Consider the following 25,064-nt stretch of genomic DNA (forward strand, 5'->3'; position numbering starts at 1 on the left):
GCATTTTCGCCCACAGGACTGCCGCATACTGGATGTTTTTCCCTTTTCACACCATTCTTTGTAAACCCTAGAAATGGTTGTGCGTGAAAATCCCAGTAACTGAGCAGATTGTGAAATACTCAGACCAGCCCGTCTGGCACCAACAACCATGCCACGCTCAAAATTGCTTAAATCACCTTTCTTTCCCATTCTGACATTCAGTTTGGAGTTCAGGAGATTGTCTTGACCAGGACCACACCCCTAAATGCATTGAAGCAACTGCCATGTGATTGGTTGATTAGATAATTGCATTAATGAGAAATTGAACAGGTGTTCCTAATAATCCTTTAGGTGAGTGTAGTTTTTTTTTTTTGTTGTTTGTTTTTTTTTTTTTATAACTAGGGGGCTTCTTGCTTTGCTCGCCAACCTCCCTGGCCTGCGCTGTGCACCAGCCACTTTGTGTTTCTGCCGTTCGCTTATGTGGGTTTCAATTTCACCAAACAACAAATCTTTTAATTCTCGCGGATACGCCTCTTCATTGGGAAGAAACACTACTTTTCCCTGATGGCAACACGAATTGGACAATCTACAAGACTCTGACTTAAAGTTTAAATCTGAACAATTTATTCAATCTCTTTTCACTGTTCCATTATTTCACAGAGTAATGATTTCTGTTTGTTTGCGCAAATACGATCTTTACTATTATTTTTTTTGAGACTTTCGAATTTTAGTACTTTCATTATCTCTAACCTGCCCTGCGTGTGCATCGTGCCAATGTTTTTGAATTCTTTACGATGTTTTATTTTGTCATCTACTCTTAGTCTTTTTTTTTTACGGCCCTGGGCGTGGTTAAATCTCTTGGCACAAAGTGTCATCTATTGGGACGTGAAAGTATCGTGTCTCGTCACAGGATAAAAAGTCTCATCTCATCCCAGGATTTTTTTTATTATAATAAAGAGAAACGGTCAAATTAAAAAAAAAAAAAAAAAACATAAGGTGATGGAACAAGCAAAATGTATCTTATAGTGGTGAAGATGTGATGCCCTGTATCTTGGATCAATACTTTGTATTGCCAAGTACTTACCATTCATCTAGTATTAAATCTACTGAGACCTCCAAGTTCAAACTTAACTTCAATCAGAGATTGACCCACTTCAGCATAGCGTACTTGCAGTAGAATAACAGGTTCTAGCAGACATTTTGCTAGAATTACAAAAACTATTTACTTTATGGTTCAGTTCTTGGCCAGTCAGTACTATCTTGACAGCTATAGGGAGCATCTTGAGATTGAAAGAATTGTTTATGGAATAGGTGATACAGAGCAGCAGAGTGTGTTCTTGGTGACAGTGGATAACCAAAATTGTCCGGTTCTACTCGGAAGATTAATTAATCAGGAAACAAATACAAAAGTACAGTATTGAGTACACAAACCCAGTTTAGTTATTTACTTGTACTTTCTGTTTGACAGTCTTTTAAATATAAAGATAGGAAACTATAAAAATTAAAATTGTGGTTGCTGTTTTACTTTAAAATTTAAACACAATCATCCCAGTGGTGCACTGTTATCAACATAACATTACTTTTATTATCCCCTTTAGAGGATATCTACTGTTTGTCTAATTCATCTAGTGCATTCTTTTTTAGCTGTATTATTCACAGAAACTATCACAAGTGGTGTTCATCCTAAGAACTTGTGTTAAAAAATTACATGTCAATTAACTATTATAGCCACCATTTGTTGTTAGAACAACAGAAATCCAGTGGCATCATATTAATCAATGACATTTCAAAGTATAAATCATATTTACAGATTCAAAGACATAATATAGTAGTGGTATACATTGTAAATGAATTGGTCTTCTTTTGTTGGAAGGAAAATAGTTACCCTTATACTGTAGCTCATATGTATGCATATACATGAGTGCATTTACTGTTTTTTTTTTTTTTTAGACAGCTGCATTGTGTATCTGTGTTACCCAGACATATCTGTCAGGCTGCCTGAATGCTTGTGAACTCCTATTTTAGTTCTATAAATGTAGCATACTTGGGAATTAACTACTATAAAAGAAGCTGCTAAATAAGAAACCTTTCTTGTGCATAAGTAAGTAAACCATGAGATTCATTTCCTAAGTTACTGAAGGTATAAAACTATAGGAAAATGTGTCAGAATTGATCGTTCTGCTTTGAGACAATTAGTATAAAATTGAGAAGATATTGGACAAATGTAGGTTAACCTACATATGAACTTGGTTCAAAGTTATCCTATAGAGAAAAAGAAAATTCACACAGAATTTTCAGTTCAACACTAGGGCTTCAGTAGGAGTTTTCCAGACCTCTTGTGATACAGCCAATATTCACTTTCATATAGATAGAACTTCATTTGTCCCCAGGGGTAAATTTGGCTTTTGACAGAAGCTCTTTAAATAAATACATACGTAGATGAGTAGATAAGTAAGTAAGTAAGTAAATAAATCTTAGCAGTATGATGCAAGCCCAATTACATATGTAGAAGAAAGAGCCAGGATACATTTGGTCTGCACAAAAACACTATTTAATCTAACCCTGTCTGCTAACAAAAAACAAGTGGAATTATTGCATTTTGGATAGCGAGTTTCTTTCCTTGGAGCCTGTATAGACATTTCACCACTGCTAAGAGAACCATGAATTTTGAATGGTGGTAATATATTCTGCAAATGAATGTCGGGCCTTCTTTCAGTGGCATGAATTTAAGATGAAAATAGGGCGTACAGCATAAATATGATGTTAAATATTCCACAGAATGTCCAAAAAAATATTTGTAAAATAAAATGTTATACAGTGGTGCTAGAAAGTGTATGAAACGTTTAGAATTTTTTCTGTTTGTGTAAAAATAGGATCTAAAATATTAGATTTTTACTGGATAAAGAGAACTCAATTAAACAAATGACACAAAGGCATTATACTTTATTGAGGACAATTATACATTGTGATATATTTGAGTTTATATAAAAAAAGCATGTGAATGTTTGCTTTCAGTAACTGGCATGACCCCACCTTGTGCAGCAATAACCACAAATAAATGTTTCTATTAATCAGCCCAGCATATCAGCTTGGAGGAATTTTAGCCCATTCTTCCTTGCAGAACTGCATCAACTTAGGGATGTTGGTGAATGTATTTATATTAGCTGCTTGCTTGAGGCCCTTTCCCATCATTTGTGCAAAGTTTAAGAATTTGATTCAGCCATTCAAAAACATGGAAGATCTGTTCTTCTTTAAACCTGAGTTGTGTGTTGGATTGCAGTGTTTGCTTTTCGTTAATCACAAAGCTTTTCATTCAAGCTAAAACACTCTATTTAGAACTCCTCCATGCACAGATCATTCTTCTAGTAACCTGGTTTATCCACACAATCCTTAATAAACTTTTAGGTAGGCAGCATTGTTCTTTTTGGAGAGTAGAGGCTTTCTCCTTGTAACCCTGCTATGCACACCATTGTTGTTCTGTGCTTTCCTGTTGGACCTATTAACAGTGACATTAGTCAATACAAGAGAGGCTTTTAGCTCCTTAGACATTACCCTTTTAATCAAATCTCATGGAATATTGCACAGCTTGTTCTTGAAGTGATCTTGTTAGTCGACCACTCCTGGGGAGGCTAATTTATTCTATTTGTATACAATTTGCCTAACAGTGAACAGGTGAAATACAGAATCTTTAAAAATTTTATAATTACCTTTTCCAGCCTGGTGATCATTAACTTTTTTTTTATGGTCCTCAGAAAACTTTGATTGAGGCATGACACCTCAACAACCCTGTGTGCTGAAGATGAGACTTTGATAGTGAGGAAACTCGCACCCGATTATCATCCCAATGATTGGGACACTGGACTCTCATTTCTCAAATTAACGAACAATACAACAGGGTCACATACTCTTTCACATAGAAACATGTAACAGATTATTTTTCCTCAGTAAATTATAGTGTTTTTGTGTGATTTAATTGTTTATGTAGTTTTAGGACATAATGTAAAAATATAATCTTATTTTAAGCTATATTATGCAGAATTGTAGAAAATTGAGAAAGTTTCATAAACTTTCTAGCACCACTGTTATTTGTAATAGACAAACAACAGTCCAGGTCTGAACGCCATAGGAATATTACAGCAAGTGGGTTGATACTGCAAGATAAACAAATATGATTCAGTTGAATCGTTTTTGGGTTTTTTTCTCTCTATCCCTAGAAAAAAGTGTTAATGAGTTGCTATTACACTTGATTATTAGATTATTAAAAGGTTTTGCTTAGAAAGCTCATTATTAATTCTTAAATATGTTTATAATGAAACCTGCGGTGGGCTGGCACCCTGCCCCAGAGATTTGTTCCTGCCTTGCGCTGTGTGTTGGCTGGAATTGGCTCCAGCAGACCCCTGTGACCCTGTGTTAAGATATAGCAGGTTGGATGATGGATGGATGGATGGATATAAGGAAACTAAATTTCAGCTAAGATAAATATTTTGATAATTTGCTTAAGACAAGAAAAATATGAATTCTCTTATTTTAAAATTCAGCACTGTAATAGAGTCGCAGTCAGGGCAGTTGATGGAACAGTCCTTATGGATGACACTGCAGTTGTGACCCTCTGGGCTGGCTACTTTGAGCAGTTGTTCAAAGCTGATCCTCTGGCTAGGATGTTGGATATCTCTGGGTCCACGGTTCTTGAGGCTGATCTTCCAATTAACTGTGAACCACCCAGTCTCACTGAGATTGCAGAGGTGGTGAACCAGCTGAGGGTAGGGAATGCTCAGGGATCTATGGTATCTGGGGTGTACTTCTCCAGGCTGGTAGTAAGGCTGTCCTCCTGGCATTGCAAGCAATCTTTGCTTCCATTTGGGAGACGGGCGTCATCCCAGCTGACTGGAAAATGGGACTTGTCGCCCCTATCTGGAAAGGGAAGGGTGATTGCCTGGATTGTGGCAACTACAGAGGGATAACACTGCTCTCTGTGATGGGGTAAGGTCCTTGCTAAGGTCTCCCTCAATAGGATCTGTGATCATGTGCTCACCTACTAGTGACCAGAGCAGTCTGGTTTTACGTTTAAGAAGTCTACCATCGGCTGCTTCCTGGCACTAAGGGTTCTCATTGAGCGCAAACTTGAATATCGGCAGAGTTCCTTTACAGCCCTTTTTTGTTTTTCGTAAATGTTCAACTCAGTTGATTGCACCGCCCTGTGGCACATCTTGCAAGATCCCCCTCAAAGTTGCTGGATATCATAGCTGGCCTGTACACTGGTAGATTTAGTGTTATGTAGAGTGGAGGCAGAACCTCTGCATTATTCCCAGTTGACTCTAGGGTTCATCAGGGGTGAGTTCTATTCTGTTCAATGCTTGGATGGATTGGGTGTTGGAGTCAGAGTCAGAGTGTCTGAGCTTGTGAGTGTCCTGGACAAAAAAACAAGATCTAGGCTTTTGAGGACTTCTTGGGCACAGCCATTAGTAGTGAGCCTGTCTTTGGAGAGTGTGTCTACCTTGTGGAGAGGTTTGTTTACCTCAGCAGCGACATTCATGTCTCTGGTGACTCTACCTGTGAAGTAAGCAGACGAATTAGGAGAGCTTGGGGGAATCGTGCAAAAGGACAAAAGTCCAAGTTTATAGTGTCCTGGTACTTCCTGTTTTGCTATATAGCTGCAAGACATGCAAGAAAAGACTGTTCTACCAATGCAGAGCAAATGTTCAGGATGAAGAAAATTCCAAAGTTAAGAACTTAGTTTAAAACTCTGAATATTCCTAGCACCTCCCAGTCCACAATAAAAGGGGTAAATAGTCCATACTGCAGTTATGTAGGAGATGTACATTTATTTCAGAATTGAAGCTTATTGCTCGGGGTACAATATGCAACAAAGATATGCTACATCTATTTTATATATGATTTTTACTCAATTAAAAATAATTAATTTTTCTCTTACATATTTATAGAATTTTGTGATTTTTGAATTCAATAAATAAAAAATTTCATTTTGTACATTAACAGATTTTACTAATATTCTGGCAACTGGGTTGGGCGCCGAAGGCGCCAGGGGAACTTGACCCCCCTAGTTCTACCATAAAGCTTTGTTCTCTTCTGATTTGTGATATTTTAAATGCACAAATTAAAAAGCTCTGCACAAGAAAACTTGTCTATAAATTAAAAGCTTTGGGCATCAATCATTTCAACACCGCTGCATATGCTGCTGGTTGTTTCTTTTTTTCCTTTTAATTTAATCTAAACAACATGTACATCAAATAAAAGTGATTTTTTTCCCCCTATTGCATTTATTAAAGATGATGTACATTATTCTTACTGGCATACATGTTGTGGAAGATAGGAGCATTCTGCACCCTAGATCACATGTACACCATGTGATAGACGTCCAGGGACCTTGCCCCACTAGGAAGCCGGGAGAGGGGCAGTGTTTTCCCCAGAACGTAAGAGGGCAGCCTCCCTGGATTGCATGGTGGCCACGGAGCTTGGAAGCTCAACCCTGTGGGGAGATGTGGCCACCACCAGGGGGTGCCGGGACAGCTCCGGAGTCTAGGCATGCAGCACTTTCGGCACACCTGGAAATGCTACCAGAAGAGGAGCTAAACTCGCAAGCAGCACTTCCACCACACCCGGAAGTGCTGCCGGATGTTAATTGGGGAGCACCTGGAGCACTTCTGGGTGCTGTATAAAAGAGGCCACCTCACTCCACTTGGGAAGCCGGAGTCAGGTGGCAGTGGACAGAGTTTGCAGGAGAGGAGTGGAGGCGGAAGAAGGAAAGAAGGACTGAGTATTGTGCTGATTTATACACACTGTTTGTGCTATGTGGAAAAGGGAGAAATAAACGTGTGTGATTTTGGACATTGTGAGCCTCAGTGACTGTAGGTGTCCAGGCGGATCTTTCACAAACAACACAAGTCCTTTGTTTAAGAGAGTCTTATTTAATAGAAATACCTCCAAACATGCTCCCTCTGCTCACAGGGCAGTGCAGGATACTGCAATTCTCTTCTCCTTTTTCTTTCTCCATTCCTCTCCAGATGACCTTTGCCCAACTCCACTCCTGGCTCTGACTCACCTGGCTAAGGACCTGGGAGTTCTTCTGATGCAAAAATATTGCATCCAAGAATCAATTCCAGGTCAGGTGGATGCCCTTCAGGACAGATGAGCACCCAAGGACCCCAACAGGGCTGCCAGTTAGAATTGCTACTCCCATGCAGCCCTGGTTGTCCAGATAGGAGACACGCTAGAAGGATTCTGCTATGCACTGTACAGAGTGGCCACACAGTACTGGGAGGCAGTCTCCCATTGACCTTCCATTATAAGGGAACAGTATGCTTCTTGGTCAGGATGCAAGCCCAACCCTGCCTTTCATTGCAACATACAGTGGGTACGGAAAGTATTCAGACCCCCTTCAATTTTTCACACTCTGTTATATTGCAACCATTTGCTAAAATCATTTAAATTATTTTTTTCCCTCATTAATGTACACACAGCACCCCATATTGACAGACAAAAATTAAAAAAGAAAAACTGAAATATCCCATGGTCCTAAGTATTCAGACCATTTGCTCAGTATTTAGTAGAAGCACCCTTTTGAGCTAATACAGCCATGAGTCTTCTTTGGAAAGATGTAACAAGTTTTTCACACCTGGATTTGGGGATCCTGTGCCATTCCTCCTTGCAGATCCTCTCCAGTTCTGTCAGGTTGGATGGTAAACATTGGTGGACAGCCATTTTTAGGTCTCTCCAGAGATGCTCAATTGGGTTTAAGTCAGGGCTCTGGCTGGGCCATTCAAGAACAGTCACAGAGTTGTTGTGAAGCCACTCCTTCGTTATTTTAGCTGTGTGCTTAGGGTCATTGTCTTGTTGGAAGGTAAACCTTTGGCCCAGTCTGAGGTCCTTAGCACTCTGGAGAAGGTTTTTGTCCAGGATATCCCTGTACTTGGCCGCATTCATCTTTCCCTCGATTGCAACCAATCGTTCTGTCCCTGCAGGTGAAAAACACCCCCACAGCATGATGCTGCCACCGCCATGCTTCACTGTGGGGACTGTATTGGACAAGTGACGAGCAGTGCCTGGTTGTCTCCACACATACCGCCTAGAATTAAGGCCAAAAAGTTCTATCTTGGTCTAATCAGACCAGAGAATCTTATTTCTCACCATCTCAGAGTCCTTCAGGTGTCTTTTAGCAAACTCCATGCGGGCTGTCATGTGTCTTGCACTGAGGAGGGGCTTCCAACAGGCCACTCTGCCATAAAGCCCTGACTGGTGGAGGGCTGCAGTGATGGTTGACTTTCTACAACTTTCTCCCATCTCCTGACTGCATCTCTGGAGCTCAGCCAAAGTGATCTTTGGGTTCTTCTTTACCTCTCTCACCAAGGCTCTTCTCCCCCGGTAGCTCAGCTTCGCCGGACGGCCAGCTCTAGGAAGGGTTCTGGTCGTCCCAAACGTCTTCCATTTAAGGGTTATGGAGGCCACTGTGCTCTTGGGAACCTTAAGTGCAGCAGATTTTTTTTTGTAACCTTGGCCAGATCTGTGCCTTGCCACAATTCTGTCTCTGAGCTATTCAGACAGTTCCTTTGACCTCATGATTCTCATTTGCTCTAACATGCATTGTGAGCTGTAAGGTCTTATATAGACAGGTGTGTGGCTTTCCTAATCAAGTCCAATCAGTATAATCAAACACAGCTGGACTCAAATGAAGGTGATCTCAAGGATGATCAGAAGAAATGGAAAGCACCTGAGTTAAGTACTGTATATGAGTGTCACAGCAAAGGGTCTGAATACTTAGGACCATGTGATATTTCAGTTTTTCTTTTTTAATAAATCTGCAACAATTTCAAAAATTCTTTTTTGTCTGTCAATATGGGGTGCTGTGTGTACATTAATGAAGAAAAAATTAATTTAAATGATTTTAGCAAATGGCTGCAATATAACAGAGTGAAGAATTGAAGGGGGTCTGAATACTTTCCGTACCCACTGTATATTCTGAATTCGTAATTTGTACTATATTTGTAATACGTCATTTTTATGACATGGTTAACAGGAGCTTTGCAGAGAAAAGTAAGTCATGTCTGTGAGCTTCAAAGGATAGTAACTAGACAGGAAAAGGAGTGTAGAGTTAGTCCTGGTTGTGCTGTTTTGCATTTTTTATTTATAGTGTAATACATTTAAATTTGAAGACATTTGCTATTAATCTACATAGGACTGACTTTTTCTTAAGAAAATAAATAAATCATATATATTAATAAAATTTATTAACAAGTGACAGTATAAACTGTGTATCTCAGAAGTTCCCTAACATGTTAAGCCAAAATATAAACTATGAAACTGGTTTGCTTAGAATAGATGTTTCAGTTGTCTAACTTTTGGGACCTTGCAAATATCTGCATTTTGATTTATTTGCTGAAAAGGCAAAAATTCATGGGAAATCAATTTCCTAATGTAAATCCTGAAAATTAACTTTATTGCTAAAAGAAACCATTTGGATGTAGTTTGATTTGGTGAAGCGCATACAAATAAAATCAGTTAAAAATGAAACATAAGGACAAAAGTAATCAATGTACCCTACTGTCTACAAGCAAGCGGCAGAACCCACACTTTTCACATTCGTCAAATTATTGTGGGTGAGTCTTGCGTCAGGATGTTAAATGGTTATGGTTAAATAAAGGATAAATTAACAAGCTTGCATACCATAGTGCTATTGATGACAGTGAAACCACTAATAAATTAAGCAGTAAGTTCTTTGCAGACTTTATTAAGGGAACACATTTCAAAAATAATTGCCCCGATTATAGTCCTGATTTTGAGCAGGCATGCTTCATTTTATGTAAAAAATTTCTTTCTTAAAATACTTTTATCTAATCTTTACCCTTCGTTATTTTAAGATTTTGAGCAAAGAACATAAACTTTAACAGACTTCAAGTAGTAGTTAAATATTTTTGTAGTTAACATTGATATTTAAATGGAGCAGTATTACTGTGTTTAATTTTAAATTGAGTGTCACAGTATATCTATTGCAGTTTATGATCATGGAATTTATTGTACTGCTATATTTTAGTAGACAGAAAAAAACAAAACAATTTAGTGTTTCAAAAAAAGAAAATTCTAAAATGCTACCAAGCACACAGTTCTAAAATAAGATGTGCTAAGTAAAGATGACACTACTCATGCCAGTAAACTAATTAAACAGAGGCATTGACATAAAAGCTTGATATTTAATCCCTTTTGCAAATAACCTTGTCACTGGCAGTGCCTTTCTTTGAATAGTTTGCACATTATGCAAACATGAGTGAATAATGAGCATGAAATTCTAAACCTTTTATACAATCTCAGATGTAATTCTACTAATTTGCACTTTAGATAACTGAAGTTCAAATTGTATTTTAACAAAATCCATTTACCCAAAGCCTATTTTGCGAAGTCTATGCCACTCTGGATTTAGAGTTTTCTTCTTTTTGTCATTGACACTTTTCCAGTACACAGCGCTGATGTTTAATAAAAGTGTATAACAATTTATTTTCCAATTATTCTTGGGGGAAAAAGCTGGCTGGCTTGGATGGGCGAAATGTTCTATTTTATGTTTTATCCACACCATTTAATAATAAAGCATGTCTACTGAATTAGGTTTGTATACTAGTAAAAAAAAAAAAGAAGCACCTCTGTTATTATCTGCAAGATTAACAGCACCAAATGGCAACAAACCTTAAAACATTTGAAATCAAAATTAATTTCCCTGAAGAACTTATATTAGCACTTCACTTTTAGATCTCCTATTATAAATTTCCTGTACTGAGACATTACAAATCTGTAACGCATGAACAGAATTCCAACATAGATCAAGATTCCTTTTGTAGCTTTCTTAGCAATAAATGCTGATACATGCTTTAAAAGGAAGTTATGAATTTCATTAACAATTATTTACTGATGGTGTGACATTAAATTAATTGCATATCTGTCGTCTTTATTTGAAAAGTGTATAAAATAATGTTTTCAGTAAAGTTGGTAGAGCCAAAGTGAGTGTAGCTGTGAAGGGGTACATATGTCCTGAGAATTCACACAAACGGCGTAAGATAAAGCTGGTATGGATTCGAATCATGGTACAGCCAAACCACATATCCCCCCACCCCAAAAAAAATCTCTTTGTTTTGGGTTTTTTATCATTGGTATTTGATTTATCTCCATGTGTTTATCGAACAACAACCAATGGCAGCACCACTGACTTAATTCAGAACACAGCAAAACTCTGAGGCAGTACTCTGCCTACAACACAAGTAAGGAAAAGAATAATGTTATGTCTGTTTTGTATTTTTTTATTTCTATATGTTAAATACTTTTTTTCCAAAAAAATATTAATGTCAGCATAGTCTAATCAGCTTTATCCTTAAACACTCATGCTGTCATGCTTATGAGATTGATATGCCCTAGAGAAAGGAAGAATCCTACAAAGGAAATTGAACACAAATCTGTTAAAAGCATTTAAAACATACATCTATTGGTTATGGTGAGCAGTAGAGCTCTCTCCTTTGTAGATTCATTTCCTTTATTCTATTTCTATGAATTTTTTTCTTGCTGCCTCTGCTAATCATGCAACTGCTTTCTAAACCTGGAAGTTTTGATCTGTTCCCCATAACTCTTTGACTATTTGTAATACTTTCCAAATATAATTGTACATGTTTTATCTAAAACAAGTAAAGAACTGAATATCTTTAATAAGAAAGATTCATCAATGTGTCAGTGATGCCTTTCTTGCAATCTGAAAATGTAAACAGGCTTGGTGGCATTATTACTTTATTTCAAAAGGCCTCCTGAAGTTAATTTCTTCAGTTTATGAAAATACTTGTTTTCATTTGTCTCCAGAATACACCGCGAGGGAGCAGGGTGGGGAGTGGAATGGCCTTGCAGTCTGATTCTCCCACTGCCATGAAAACAACTTATACAGGGGGTCTGTGTTTAAATACTGTCAAAATGAAGACAATCTACAATCCTGTGAAAAAATCATCACAGATACGAGTATTAACATATATTAATATGAGATCCTTTCTACAAAGTGCAGTGTCAGCTTCTCCAGACATAATGGTGCCCATGTTTTTTGTCCTGTTGAGTTATCTGCCTGTACAGCATTATCACAGAACTTTTGAGTATCCTCCAATTGCATTTTGGCAAACCTGAGGTAAACGGGCTTGTTCTCCTTGGTGAATAGTCATGTTCACCTTTCTTTTCTGCAGTGGATCATAGCTGTTTGTCCATCTTTGGAAATTTTCTATGCTGGTTATTGGCAATGTTAGGTTTTTATTGTGAGGGCCTACCTGGTTAAACAGGGTATGTTTTTCTTGTTTTGCATATTTGTTATTTACAAGTACCGCCAAAGTTTAATGCCATTTCTTTCTCTAACAAACCTCTTGATATGCTACCACAAGTTATGAAACAAATGAACAAAATTCACTGTGAAAAATTACCAGTAATGGAAATAGATAAACTGCGACAAAAGCTGTTTTATGGCAGTGCAGATTCCTGAGAGAAAACAGAAATATTCCAAAAAAAATGTAGTGGCTCGCTGGTTCAACAAATTACATTTTCTAGGTACTAAACAAGTATGGTAAACTTTTCTATTAAGACAGAGTACCATCATTTAAATAAGATGGCTAAGGAACGTGACAGAGAACCCGGTTGTGCCACCTGGTGGGAAAACTCAGTGAGGAGCTTTTGTTGGCCTGGTTGTCTGTTAGGTTGAATTGGGCTGTCAGTGAAGTAAACGAGTAAATAAATAAATAGTTCTCATGTAAATTCGTGGACATGTGTGTTTAATAATGATTGTTTTACAGAATATAAAGCATATTTAAATATGTACAGTACTTGTAAGTATGGTGAATTGTTCATAATACGCTTTTATCACTTAAAGCAGGAGTGTCAAACTCCAGGCCTGGAGGGCCGCAGTGGCTGCAGGTTTTCATTCTGACCCTTTTCCTAATCATTGACCAGTTTTTGCTGCTAATTAACTCCTTTTCCCATCATTTTAATAGCCCTGTTTTTAAGGATTCAGTCCTCTGAATTGATTTGTTTCTTCATGAAATGGCAGCCAAACAAATGTGAGACATTAAACGAGCCAACAGATGAGCAGTTAAACTGGGATTTCAAATTCCAACTAATTTCACTCCAACCAATCTATTAATGAGAAGCTGATTCTTGCTGTTAATTAAGCACGTTATATAATTTTGTGGTCTGTTGCTGCTCTCATTTTGCCACAGCAGACATTTCCAAAACTGTTGATTTTCTGTTTGTCAAAATGTATTGGTGACCTGAGAGATCAACCTTAATGAGACCTTCACTTTTCTTTATTTTCATATATTTTGTGATGGCCACGGGTGAGCTGGTCATGTGGTAGCTCGTTTTGTGTCATTATTGTTTGGCTGCTAATTAAAAAGAGACAACTAAGGGGCCAGAGTCAAGTTAATTAAAACTAATGCAAAAGAAGTTAATTAGCAGCAAAAACTGATCACTAATGAAGAAGATGGTTAGAGTGAAAACCTGCAGCCCTCCAGGCCTGGAGTTCGACACCTGTGACTTAAAAAGTGAAATTAAATGTGTATGCAGAAGATTAACGTGTGTGCTAAAATAATTTTGGAACAAAACACATTTGAATCTAAAGGAAACGACTGCTGGTGGAGTCTTCTGGTTTATGGGTGAGCTTGCTGCTGTATCTAGATGATTAAGTTGGCGGCAGCCTAACCTGATCTTGCCCTAGCTGCTCTGTCTCTGTTCTTTGGATGCTAGTGTTGACATTTCCTTTTAGGCTGAAACAACTTTCAGGACAAGTAAATGCACTTTGACACATTTCCACATTTTTTTTATCAGGCACCAGAAAAGGCCAGCATCCAACACCTGACAGAGAGCTTTATTGTCAAACTCCAGGCAGACTTTCCTTCCACGGTCAGCACTATTTACAGGTTAGTTTGTGTGCACTCATCTCCTTGCATATTGTCACTTGTAGTTCTGTTCTTGTAACCATGCTTCCATTTTCTTGAAATGAGAATCTGCTATGGTTACAAAATCATATTAAAACATTAATAGCAAGGACATGACATAACTGGCTTAAGTTGGCAAGAGGTGGACAGCACTTGGTTAATTAAAAAAATGTAGCTTAACCATCTGTTATTTGGATATTTTCTAGATAAAATGTGTGGGACAGTTATTAAAAATTTGGAAGATAATGGCTGCCCACTATGCCTAGAGGCTTGGCAACTTGAAGGAATGAGATATAAATGTGTGTAATTTAAGACCTTTGTTTTGCTTTTTATTTTAATTATATGAAAAAGGCATTTCACTTATGTGGACTTATTAAATTCATATGTAGACAGTGAGATATACTGCAGCTCTGGGTGAAGAGGTTAAATGTTTCTGTTATTTTTTTTTTTTTAAATGCTTAATAAGAGTGAATTCAAAATATTATTTATTTCTGTTTCAAAACCAAACTGCACAATGCCAGTATCATTACATTTCCTATCCAAGGTAGTGAAATTAAATGACTTTATCTCCATCTATTCTCACCACACAAACACACACTCACTTCAAATTTTCAGTAGTTGTTTTTATGTAGCTTAAATTTACCTCAATTTGGAGGAGCATTGACTACTGTGTGACCCACGCAAAACAGGTGTGGCTGTTGACCCTTCACTCAGAATGAAAGTCTAGGAGCTCTACACAAGAATGTGTGCACCATTAGCTTTAGAGATTTCTTACAAAAATGGTTTGTCCATCCTTTCATTCTCTTCGGCTGTTTTGTTCAGTTTAAGGCCGCAAACTCCAGCATTAGGCAGTGGTTTCCTGGTCGGCTACCCACTGAAGTATCAAAATGTCCAATTCTGAGTCTGTAGCTCCATCTGGTGGGCAGCATTGGAACAGCAGAGCATGTTTTAGTAAATTGTTGCTTCTCTCGCTCTTTTGAATAGCAACAAATGTCATTGTTACGTTTTTTTAAAACTATTTTATGATGTTTGACATTTCTTCTTTACTGTCTTTGCAGAACAAGTGAGAAACTCAACCCTAGATACTCACAGACACCTGCTGATGACAAGGGAACTGAAACCTGTCTTTTATGCTCGTGTGCGTTAGGCATTGAACTCAGAGGTAAGGTTTGGAGAAGGCCTTCAATTTAAACCCAGTATCCCATTCACTGGATTATGTGGTTATTTTATTATAAAAAATGCCCATTAGACAGGAACCTTGAAGGAAATTGTTTTAAAGTAAGGTGATCTTTTGACTAATTGATTTATATATAGTACGGTGCTTCTTTAAGTACAAAAAAAAGAAGTGTCAGTGGAGGCTCTTTAGTGGCTAACATAAGCTAAATAAATGACATTTATGATTTATAGTTTATCAATAACTGATGATGATGACAAGCACAGCTAGTGTGAGAGTTGGTCAGTCATTATGGTTGTCCATTTCTTTTTAACTGAAGAGCTGGTGAACTTTGTACTTTTTCCTGCAGACATGAACGAAAACCTAAGAAAGATGTTTATGCAGCTTATGGGGGCTACAGGCAGTCTGCCCCATGGCCACCCTTCCATCTTTATCATATGGAGCTATAAGGTCACTAACAGGAGGCAGCTTTCTGATCAGGCCTGGATATCTGTGTAGGCATCTGTACCACTAAAACCACAAGAGATCTGTCTGTACTTTTAACAGAGCAGAGACACAGTGAAAGACCTGTGAATTATTAGGAAGGCCCTTTTTGATTACATGAATACAGTTCCTTAGCAGAAGCTGTTTTACACCTCATTTATGTAGTGTGTTTCACTTTTTCAGTGCATTTTACACTTGATAACATTTTCCTGTACACACAGCTATTAATAACAATTCAATGTGAAAACAAAAACATTGTCAAAATAAGGAATGTGCTAATGATAGAAGTTTGGCCTGGTTAAGTTTGGTGGAATTTCTCCACTATCGCTGGATCTGCTGAATGCCATAGATGGCTGTGAAGGTTGCATTAAATTAGGAGGAGAGACCACTTTTTTACTGTTTTAAGTGGTATGTGAAAAACCAAGTAATAAACTTTGACTTGCGTTAGTTATAGGGGGTTTGGTGCTTTCCTAGAGTGATGACATTAAATCATTCTCTTTGTTGATCCTGTATTTTCAAGAATATGTCTTGATCTCCCCGATTCCTTTTGTACTGTTTGATATGTCATCCAGATGAGGCCTCTGCATTCCGTGCCATTAGTATCTCAGAAGAACTGTCCCAAAGTAAGAAACCTGAGGGAGGCCAAGTTAGCAGCTCTACGACAGAAGAGTGCTGTGCAGAAAACAAGGTGGAGACCTTGGAGAGCAGTGGGTGTAGCTGCCAGAGCCGGGAGAGGTGATTGACTTCGTATTTAAATGTGACATAGTAATTGTACCAGGGCATGTGAAAAATGTGTGATAAAGTTCAGCTAGTGCTTCACTTCTTAAAAGGTCCGCACGTAAGTAATATGGCAGAGTGGTAAGCGCCTCAGTATGGGTAACATCGGGCAAGACCAACAAGGCACTGGGAATCAAGTCTGCCCTGAAATGGGTCACTTCCTCACAAAGCACCATTTTTTACATTTTGCCATTGAACTGTAGCCTTGTTTCAAGTTTTAGTTCTTATTTTTTCTTGTAATTATTAAAATGCATGTTGTTGTTGTGTTTTTCTTTGTTTACAGAAGAAACCCAACTCCTGACTTGTGGAGTTTACTCTGCTATAGCTGCAAGTTAGTTGTTAAAGATATGGTAAGAAAATAAAATGTAGCAAAAAGAAACATTTATAAATCGTAATGGCATTTGAGAATGAGCTGAACAAAGATGCAGAGTAACATTTTGAAATAATAAATTAGATGCTTAACTTTTTATTAGACCTCCTTGGACTTGTTGCCAGAATACATCTTGGAAGAAGCAAATCGCAGACGACGCAGGCAAGTAGTTTACTAATGCTAGATTTAGATTAAATGCTTTTAACTGTTTAGATGACTTGAAAATACACCTGGAAATCGGAGTATTTTAAAACAATTAGCATGATGCCTCATCTATATGAAACAAATTTGTTAGGTGTTTGTTCATGAGTCACACTAAAACTGCTGGATCGATTGATCCACTTTAAAGACGGGCTGTATGCCATATCTTAGGCTGTCTCCCTCGCCTCTGCCAATTACTTTGTAATGTTATATTTCACATCCTCAGCGTGGTGGGAGATTCTGTCCACTGGACAAGGACCGTGGCATTCTGCTGTTATCAAGTTCATTGTACACTGTACAAGTGGCAATGACTCTGAAATGGACACTACGGTTTTTATCAAAGCAGAACTTCACATTTTTGAAAAGGGCAATTCATTTGTTCTCTGCACATCATTATTCGTTGTGTTAGAGACAAGCCACAGTGACACAGAGCGCATGTGCAGAGTTGCTGTTCAGAATATGGAAGAAAGAGACCAACAGAGGATGGGCGTAGTGACTGTAAACTGTTTTGTGATGGTAGTCAAATCTGTTTTATGTTGAGGCTTTGACGCCAGCACAACGTTGTGATTTGTAGCAATTTTAAATCAATGTAGAATCCTATTTATAATGCTATCGAATACCACCACAGGTGAGCTTCCGTCTGATATCTCGTATTTGTCATACCATGACAGAATTGAGAAGGGAAAGGGCCGAGACTGTGACTCCAGCACTGGCACTGGCGGGCAGCATGTCAGTGGCTGTCACGTGTGGTAAGCTCACAATGCTCTGGAAAAGTGAAACTGTGCTTAGTAGTAAGACAGATGTGCAATTTGTTAGCCAGCAACTGAACTTGGCATGTAGGATGGGATGTTAGACTTGGCATGTGCCAGCCAGCCATGCAGAGCTGCAAATTAAAAATGTGTGATATGTGGTGTTATCAACAACAAGTCAGTTCTCAAATGTTGAATAAATATCACCATTTTCCAATTTTGGAGCCCTACTGGATCTGCACGATTGAGGGGGCATTGCTAGGCCGTAAAAGAGTGGCTTCATCTAAAGACTGCTGCACAATTCAAATGCATTTGTTTCACCTAACATGGAAGAAAACACATTTTTTCTGAGCACTTTTGAGCAAAACCTGCTGTGTCACTGTAAGCGTCAACGAGGTGCCAAGTGATGATGTGGCTCAGAAATTTGGCTTTGTAGTCTTTTATGTTTAATGATTGGTGATAACAACTATGTATGTACAGTTGTGCTTGAAAGTTTGTGAACCCTTTAGAATGTTCTACATTTCTGCATAAATATGACCTAAAACATCATCAGCTTTTCACTCAAGTCCTAAAAGTAGATCAAGAGAAACCAGTTAAACAAATGAGACAAAAAATATTATACTTGGTCATTTATTTATTGAGAAAAATGATTGAATATTGCATATTTGTGAGTGGCAAAAGTATAAATATGTGAACATCTAGGATTAGCAGTTAGTTTGAAGGTGAAATTCGAGTCAGGTGTTTTCAATCAATGGGATGACAATCAAGTGTGAGTGGGCACCCTGTGTTATTTAAGAACAGGGATCTACCAAAGTCTGCTCTTCACAACACGTTTGTGGAAGTGTATCATGGCACGAACAAAGGAGGTTTTTGAGGACTTCATATAAAGAGTTGTTGATGCTCATCAGGCTGGAAAAGGTTACAAAACCATCTAAGAGTTTGGACTCCACCAAACAATCCAGTCGGACAGATTGTGTACAAATGGAGGAAATTCAAGACCATTGTTCCCCTCCCCAGGAGTGGTCAACCAACAAAGATCACTCCAAGAGCAAGTCATGTAATAGTCGGTGAGGTCACAAAGGACCCCAAGGTAACTTCAAAGCAACTGAAGGCCTCTCTCACATTGGCTAATGTTCATGTTCATGAGTCCCACCATCAGGAGAACACTGAACAACAATGGTGTACATGGCAGGGTTGCAAGGAGAAAGCCACTGCTCTCCAAAAAAACATTGCTGCTCATCTGCAGTTTGCTAAAGATCACGTGGACAAACCAGAAGGCTATTGGAAGAATATTTTGTGGACAGATGAGACCAAAATAGAAGTTTTTGGTTTAAATGAAAAGCGTTATGTTTGGAGAAAGGAAAATGCTGCGTTCCAGCATAAGAACCTTATCCCATCTGTGAAACATGGTGGTGGTAATATTGTCGTTTGGGCCTGTTTTGCTGCATCTAGGCCAGGACGGCTTGCCTTCATTGATGGAACAATGAATTCTGAATTATATCAGAGAATTCTAAAGGAAAATGTCAGGACATCTGTCCATGAACTGAATCTCAAGAGATGGTGGGTCGTGCAGCAAGACAACGACCCTAAGCAAACAAGTCGTTCTATCAAAGAATGGTTAAAGAAGAATAAAGTGAATGTTTTGGAATGGCGAAATCAAAGCCCTGACCTTAATCCAATCGAAATGTTGTGGAAGGACCTGAAGCGAGCAGTTAATGTGAGGAAACCCACCAACATCCCAGAGTTGAAGCTGTTCTGTATGGAGGAATGGGCTAAAATTCCTCCAGGCCGGTGTTGCAGGAATGATCAAAAGTTACCGGAAATGTTTAGTTGCAGTTACTGCTATAAAGGGAGAGGGAGAAGGGGTCACACCAGATACTGAAAGCAAAGGTTCACATACTTTTGCCACTCATAAATATGTAATATTCAATCATTTTCCTCAATAAATAAATGACCAAGTATAATATTTTTGTCTCATTTGTTTAACTGGTTTCTCTTTATCTACTTTTAGGACTTGAGTGAAAATCTGAAGATGTTTTATGTCATATTTATGCAGAAATATAGAAAATTCTAAAGGATTCACAAACTTTCAAGCACAACTGTATATGTGTTCAACACATTATAATTGTCAAACTATAACTTAAACATAATAAAAAGAAATTATGTTACTATAGAATTCCTAATAACATGAATTCTTTCTGCCGTTTTCAATACAGGACTCAAATGAAGAGGGAAATACAAGAATACCTTTTCACTTCAGAGGATGATGCGGACACTGATCCCTAAATTTCATCATTGGGAGCATTCAAGTTTTTTTTTTTTTTTTTTTTTAATTTAAAATGAATTTCCAATTTTTATTTATTAATATTTTTAAGAGACCGCACACTCTCCATATCTTTGTTAACATGGACTTCCTGACAGATAGCTGCCTACACGTAAGTGCCTGCATCAGACCTCGGTCATCTTCTCCTAATGTGGTATTTGTACATGTTAATGCCTTCCTCGACTAATTTTCATCATGTTTTAGGTTACTTTTTAAATATTGAACACTTCACAAACCTCATTCTTTTTAAAGTTGAATGTTTGACACTTTCTTTAGGTAAGCAGTTTATCATCATGGTGTCAATTGTTTTAAAACTGATTTTAACTGTGATGTAAACAGATGGGGCTCGTAATATTTTTTTGTAATTCTCTATGTTGCATACATTGCCTTTAAAAGATTTCCACCCTTGAGCCTTATCATTTTACAGTATTTTACAGTATTTTGACACATTTTTCTAGCATGGATTCTTATTTACTAGTGAAACACTCGGACCATGGGTCCTAAAATAAAATGCAAATAAAGACCAGGTTAAAGATACCATGTGTTTTATTACTTCTGGTGGTTCACCTAGAGAAAGCAGAACCGTTCAATTTTGGCCACACATTCTTTAGCTTTCATCATTAAAGAATACAGCTTGACGTTGATCAGAGCGCTGATGCGATTGTGCTAAGTAGTGGTCTTCAAGGAGACACTGATTTAAGGATGTAAAAGCGATACTTTCATATGGTCAGAAGTTTCAATTCATTGGCACCCTTCTCGACTCTCTGTGGTATAGCGGGTCCACAGCTCACGTCAAGTGGCCTGTTTTTAAATAAGTAATCACAAGAGTCGGAGGAAGAAAGCAGGAAGCTGTGTGGAGAGAGCCGGAGTGAGTTAAGGCTCGCAGGCAGGCAGGCAGCTGGACAGGGAGCTAGCAGGGGTGTTTGGCCAACACCTAGGGCGGTTGAAAGTGGTCGCTCCCGCTGAGGATTTTAGGGAGAAACGGGAGTGACAGGCAAAATGATGGCTGGCAGTGCAAGACCAAGAAGGCAGAGGAAATCAGGAGACTTGGATGGTGAATTCCCTGACGCGAGTGTCCTGGTCATCAAGGAAACCAAGTCGAGTGCGCAACCAAAGCCAGGGATCGGGAGGCCTCCAGACCAGAGGAGTGGAAAGGTGGTCTCCTGCAGAAGGGTGACTCTCCTGTTGCGGCGCCCAGATGGGAGAAGCAGGAGAGCTGCCAGGTAAAAAGTCACCGGGCTTTAAAGGATTTTTCTATGGTGTTTTTATCCTCCACTTCTGGTTTTATGGATTATTTGAAGATTTTTTGAAAAGCACTGCACTTTATTTAATTTGAAGATTGTTTTGTTGTTTTTAATAAAAGCACTTGCACTTTTGCACCATCCCCTTGCTCTGTTATTTAGTGCCTCACTGCCGTGCTCATCGGTGACATTACTGATGGTGTTGGGTTCAAGGGCTCCCAGACAGACGATGGGCGCATACAGCAAACCTGCATCATCACACTGTCGCATTTCTGTGTCTCTCATTGCAATTTGTATCCCATAGTTTTGTCTTGCGTGTCTTTGAGCCATCATGCTTGTCTGCTGCTCAGTTGCTCTTTATTCACGATCACTTCTTGCTTGTCAATGTGGTTCAGCGTCTTGTCGTCTTATGGAGGGGCTTATGTAACCCAACAAGAGGTTAGATGTGAATAACAGTAAACTGCACGATTATTGAGATGCATTCTTCTGTTCTCGTTGCATTCTGTCTCTTGCACTTGATGCCGCTCTTCTTCCTATTGTGATGTTCTTCATCACGTAATCAGCCTTTGCAATTTGCTTGATGCTCAGATGTTGCTGCTCTTCTTTTTCTTTCCGCCATGTCCCTTGGTTTTGCGCTCACTTTATTTTTCTGAATGCACAATCACAGGACACTTTGCTGAGGTTGCCACCTGGAATTTGTTCAGTTTCTGCAAAATGGATCAGCGCACAGGTTTTCGAACAACAGAAAGGTGAAGGTGCCAGCCCCAGTAGTTTACAAGTAGTCACGTGACATACAGACAGACCTTTTTTTACCGTGTGTATACAAATAATAAATGACTGATTAGTGTCATCCTCCTTGAACTAGTATTTAGCAGTGTGGAATAAATGGCAGGTCCAGGTTTTTAGTTCCGAGTCCTTGTAGTTATTTGCCTTTTTTTGGGTGTTTATCTTTCCCTTCGTCCATCTTCTATGCAGGTTGATGGTGGGTCACAGCACAAGAAGCCAAACTTGCCCAAAGCACGGCATCATGGGGCCAATTTTGACTTGCCAAGTAACATGACCTGTGTGTTTGTGGGATGTGAGAGGAAATGGAGAGAATGTGTAGAGTCCATAAAGGCACTGCAGGGGTCAAACGTTTAAAGCGTGCTGCTCACACTGCAGGTGGTCTGGCCTGGGTGAGGACTCCTTTAACCCACCGCACACATTCTTGAGTGGAATCGAGGGGCAACATTCATTGGACCAGTTGAAGGTAACTGACCTTTTTGAAGCCCCTCCACGGGCTCGTCGCTGTTCATTTGGAGTTTCTCAAAGCAATCCTAACATCTATGCTGCACAACAAATGTTGCCGTTAGCATTGTGTTGCAGAGGTCTCAAAACTCAGTTTCTGGAGGGCTGCATGTTTTCTTTCATTCCAGATAATTTCTTAATTAATAGCCAGTTACTGCTGCTAATGGATCAGACTTCTGTAGCCTCGATTTTAACCAAATACATTCTGAAAGTTTTGAATCTTCAGTTATTTTATTTTTTCCTTGAGCAGCTGCCAAATAAGCACTGAGCTACTTGAAGAATTTATAAGCATTTGGATGTTCTAAGGAAAAGATCAGAAACATCTGACATGAACATCAGTGCAAGGGCAAGTCATTGAAATGAACATCTAATTAGAAAACCTGAAGCCGCTGCAGCCCACTAGAACTGCACTCGAGACCCCCCACCCCATTCTAAATGTTTTTTTTTTCCCATGGAGGACCACAGCACTTGTTTAAGAAGAAAAAAAAGCTTAAAAATCGAACGGTTAAAATTAAGGCAGCAAAGGCGACATCAACACTGGCGTGTGCTCATTTCAAAATGATCTCCGTCCACACTAAAACAACCGAAAACGCATACAACTACAATGTGCACACGCGCATCGGTGGAAAAACCCTCGATGTGATGGTAACGCTGCCGACTTGTCACAAAACTGTATCAACCGGTCATCTTTGACACCTGAACGAGCATTCAAACCGAACAGAGCGCAATTTAGGGTAGCAACACAAAAAGTGCCATTTAAAAGCAACTCCTCTGTGTCCACATTGTGGGAGTATAATCATCGTCCATGAAGGGTGAGCGACCGGTCAGAGAGTGAGATGTTGTAACGACTCAGGCAAGGATCACAGAAGTACACAACAAGGCTGTGCTCTTAGAAGTCTACACTGATCCCCCATTCACACTGCAACAGCGAGTTGGTCTTTTAAGGAGTATGCGGCTCTCCACTACTGGCCGTTCAAAGCGCTGGGGCAGTATGGGGCCAAAATGGAGACCTTCGGAAGGAGGATGTGGCGGAAATCTGAAGTACTGTACAGTACGTGGCTACTGATTAAAAAAGTGGCTGTATCTTCACCCACTGCGGCTTTCAGTAACACTTTATAATAACTCATTAATAAAGCTTTATGGAATGTTTAACAGATCACAAGTTCATTCAAACCGCTCTAACTGGCATTAAGTGATAATTCATACATTAGCTAATGTACTGTGTATTATAATGAAGCTTTGGGCAGACCATTTCAAGACAATTGAAACAAGGATTAAAGGCTCCAATTTCTTTGTTCTAATTGTCTAGCGATTAGCTTGTTCATTCTTAATCCAACATACTCGGGACATCTAGCCATCATCCAACCCGCTATATCCTAACTACGGGGTCTGCTGGAGCCAATCCCAGCCAACACAGGGCGCAAGGCAGGAAACAAACCCCGGCAGGGTGCCAGCCCACCGCAGGGCACACACCAAGCCCACAGTAGGGATAATTTAGAATCGCCAATGCTACTTTGATAAAAGATTTCTTTAGCCAAAGTAACAATTTCATAGACTAGTAAAATTTGATCTAAAATGAGCTGGCAAATACTGCTTATTATTATTAATCAATTAATAATTTTGCATTTTCTATTTGTATTTGCATTTGTTTGTGTCTCCATTTAAATGTTACATATTTTTTTAGGAAAAACAGCAAATACTTTCAATTTTGGTCGAATGAAAAAAAAAAATATTTCCAATTGAAGAAAAGCTGTAAAACACCACTGCTTAAAATAATTACGGTTTGTTGATACCACGGTAGTGTAATGTTTTATCATAAATCTGTTATTAAGGCAATAAACATGATGTTTTCATTCCAACTGAGCTGTTCCGCTTTTTCATTTTTGTTACAAGGATAAAACTAAAGTGTTCACCAAACTACTGCTTTCCTCCTTCAGCGGGGCGCAGACCCGTCGCGGTGAAGCCCACTGCCCGTTAATGTATTGCTTATCTATTTACACACATTGGAAAAAAGGAAAAACTTCCACAACTAATGAAGAAATGGTTTATAAACTTGTGCCTACCTGTATAATGCACGAAGAGATTCAACTTTAGATTGGACTCTGCAAAAACATTTATAACTAATGAATAAATGATTTAAAATCAAGAGTGAAAGCCGGATCTGAAATAAGCAGCCTAACAGTCCGGACAACTCCTGAACAACACACTCGTGTGTGAGAAATGTAACTAATATTTAAAGATATTTATTCCTAACCAGCGAGACACCAGTGAACGCAGTCTCAACATAAGTAATGTGCTATCAGATGGTAAAGAACGCCCTGCTAGCCTTTTGTTAAATAATCAGAATACACCACCTAATGTACGAATGATCCTTTAATGATGATACTTGTAACTATTTGAATGAACAGGAACCCATGATCTGTTAAACATGACATAATGCTTTATTAATGAAAGTTGCTATAAAGTGCTACCCAGCTTTCTAATTTTAAGTAGTGATGATGGCTTTAGGGATATGATGCGCGTTTTTGATC

General features: G+C 38.7%; 1 protein-coding gene across 1 annotated transcript in view; it reads left to right on the forward strand.

Annotated features, from left to right (window-relative positions):
* Positions 1–20,542, forward strand: part of ctu2 (cytosolic thiouridylase subunit 2 homolog (S. pombe)) — a 43,549-nt gene extending 23,007 nt beyond the window's left edge. The window contains exons 10-15 of the mRNA XM_039763256.1: positions 13,819–13,910; positions 14,987–15,090; positions 16,158–16,320; positions 16,646–16,712; positions 16,836–16,894; positions 19,899–20,542. Coding sequence (XP_039619190.1) covers positions 13,819–13,910; positions 14,987–15,090; positions 16,158–16,320; positions 16,646–16,712; positions 16,836–16,894; positions 19,899–19,968 — 555 coding nt within the window. The 3' untranslated portion in view covers positions 19,969–20,542. The remainder of the gene's footprint in view (positions 1–13,818; positions 13,911–14,986; positions 15,091–16,157; positions 16,321–16,645; positions 16,713–16,835; positions 16,895–19,898) is intronic.
* The last annotated feature ends 4,522 nt before the right edge of the window (positions 20,543–25,064 follow it).

This window comes from Polypterus senegalus, chromosome 9, assembly GCF_016835505.1.
Source record: "Polypterus senegalus isolate Bchr_013 chromosome 9, ASM1683550v1, whole genome shotgun sequence".
NCBI classification, from domain to species: domain Eukaryota; kingdom Metazoa; phylum Chordata; class Cladistia; order Polypteriformes; family Polypteridae; genus Polypterus; species Polypterus senegalus.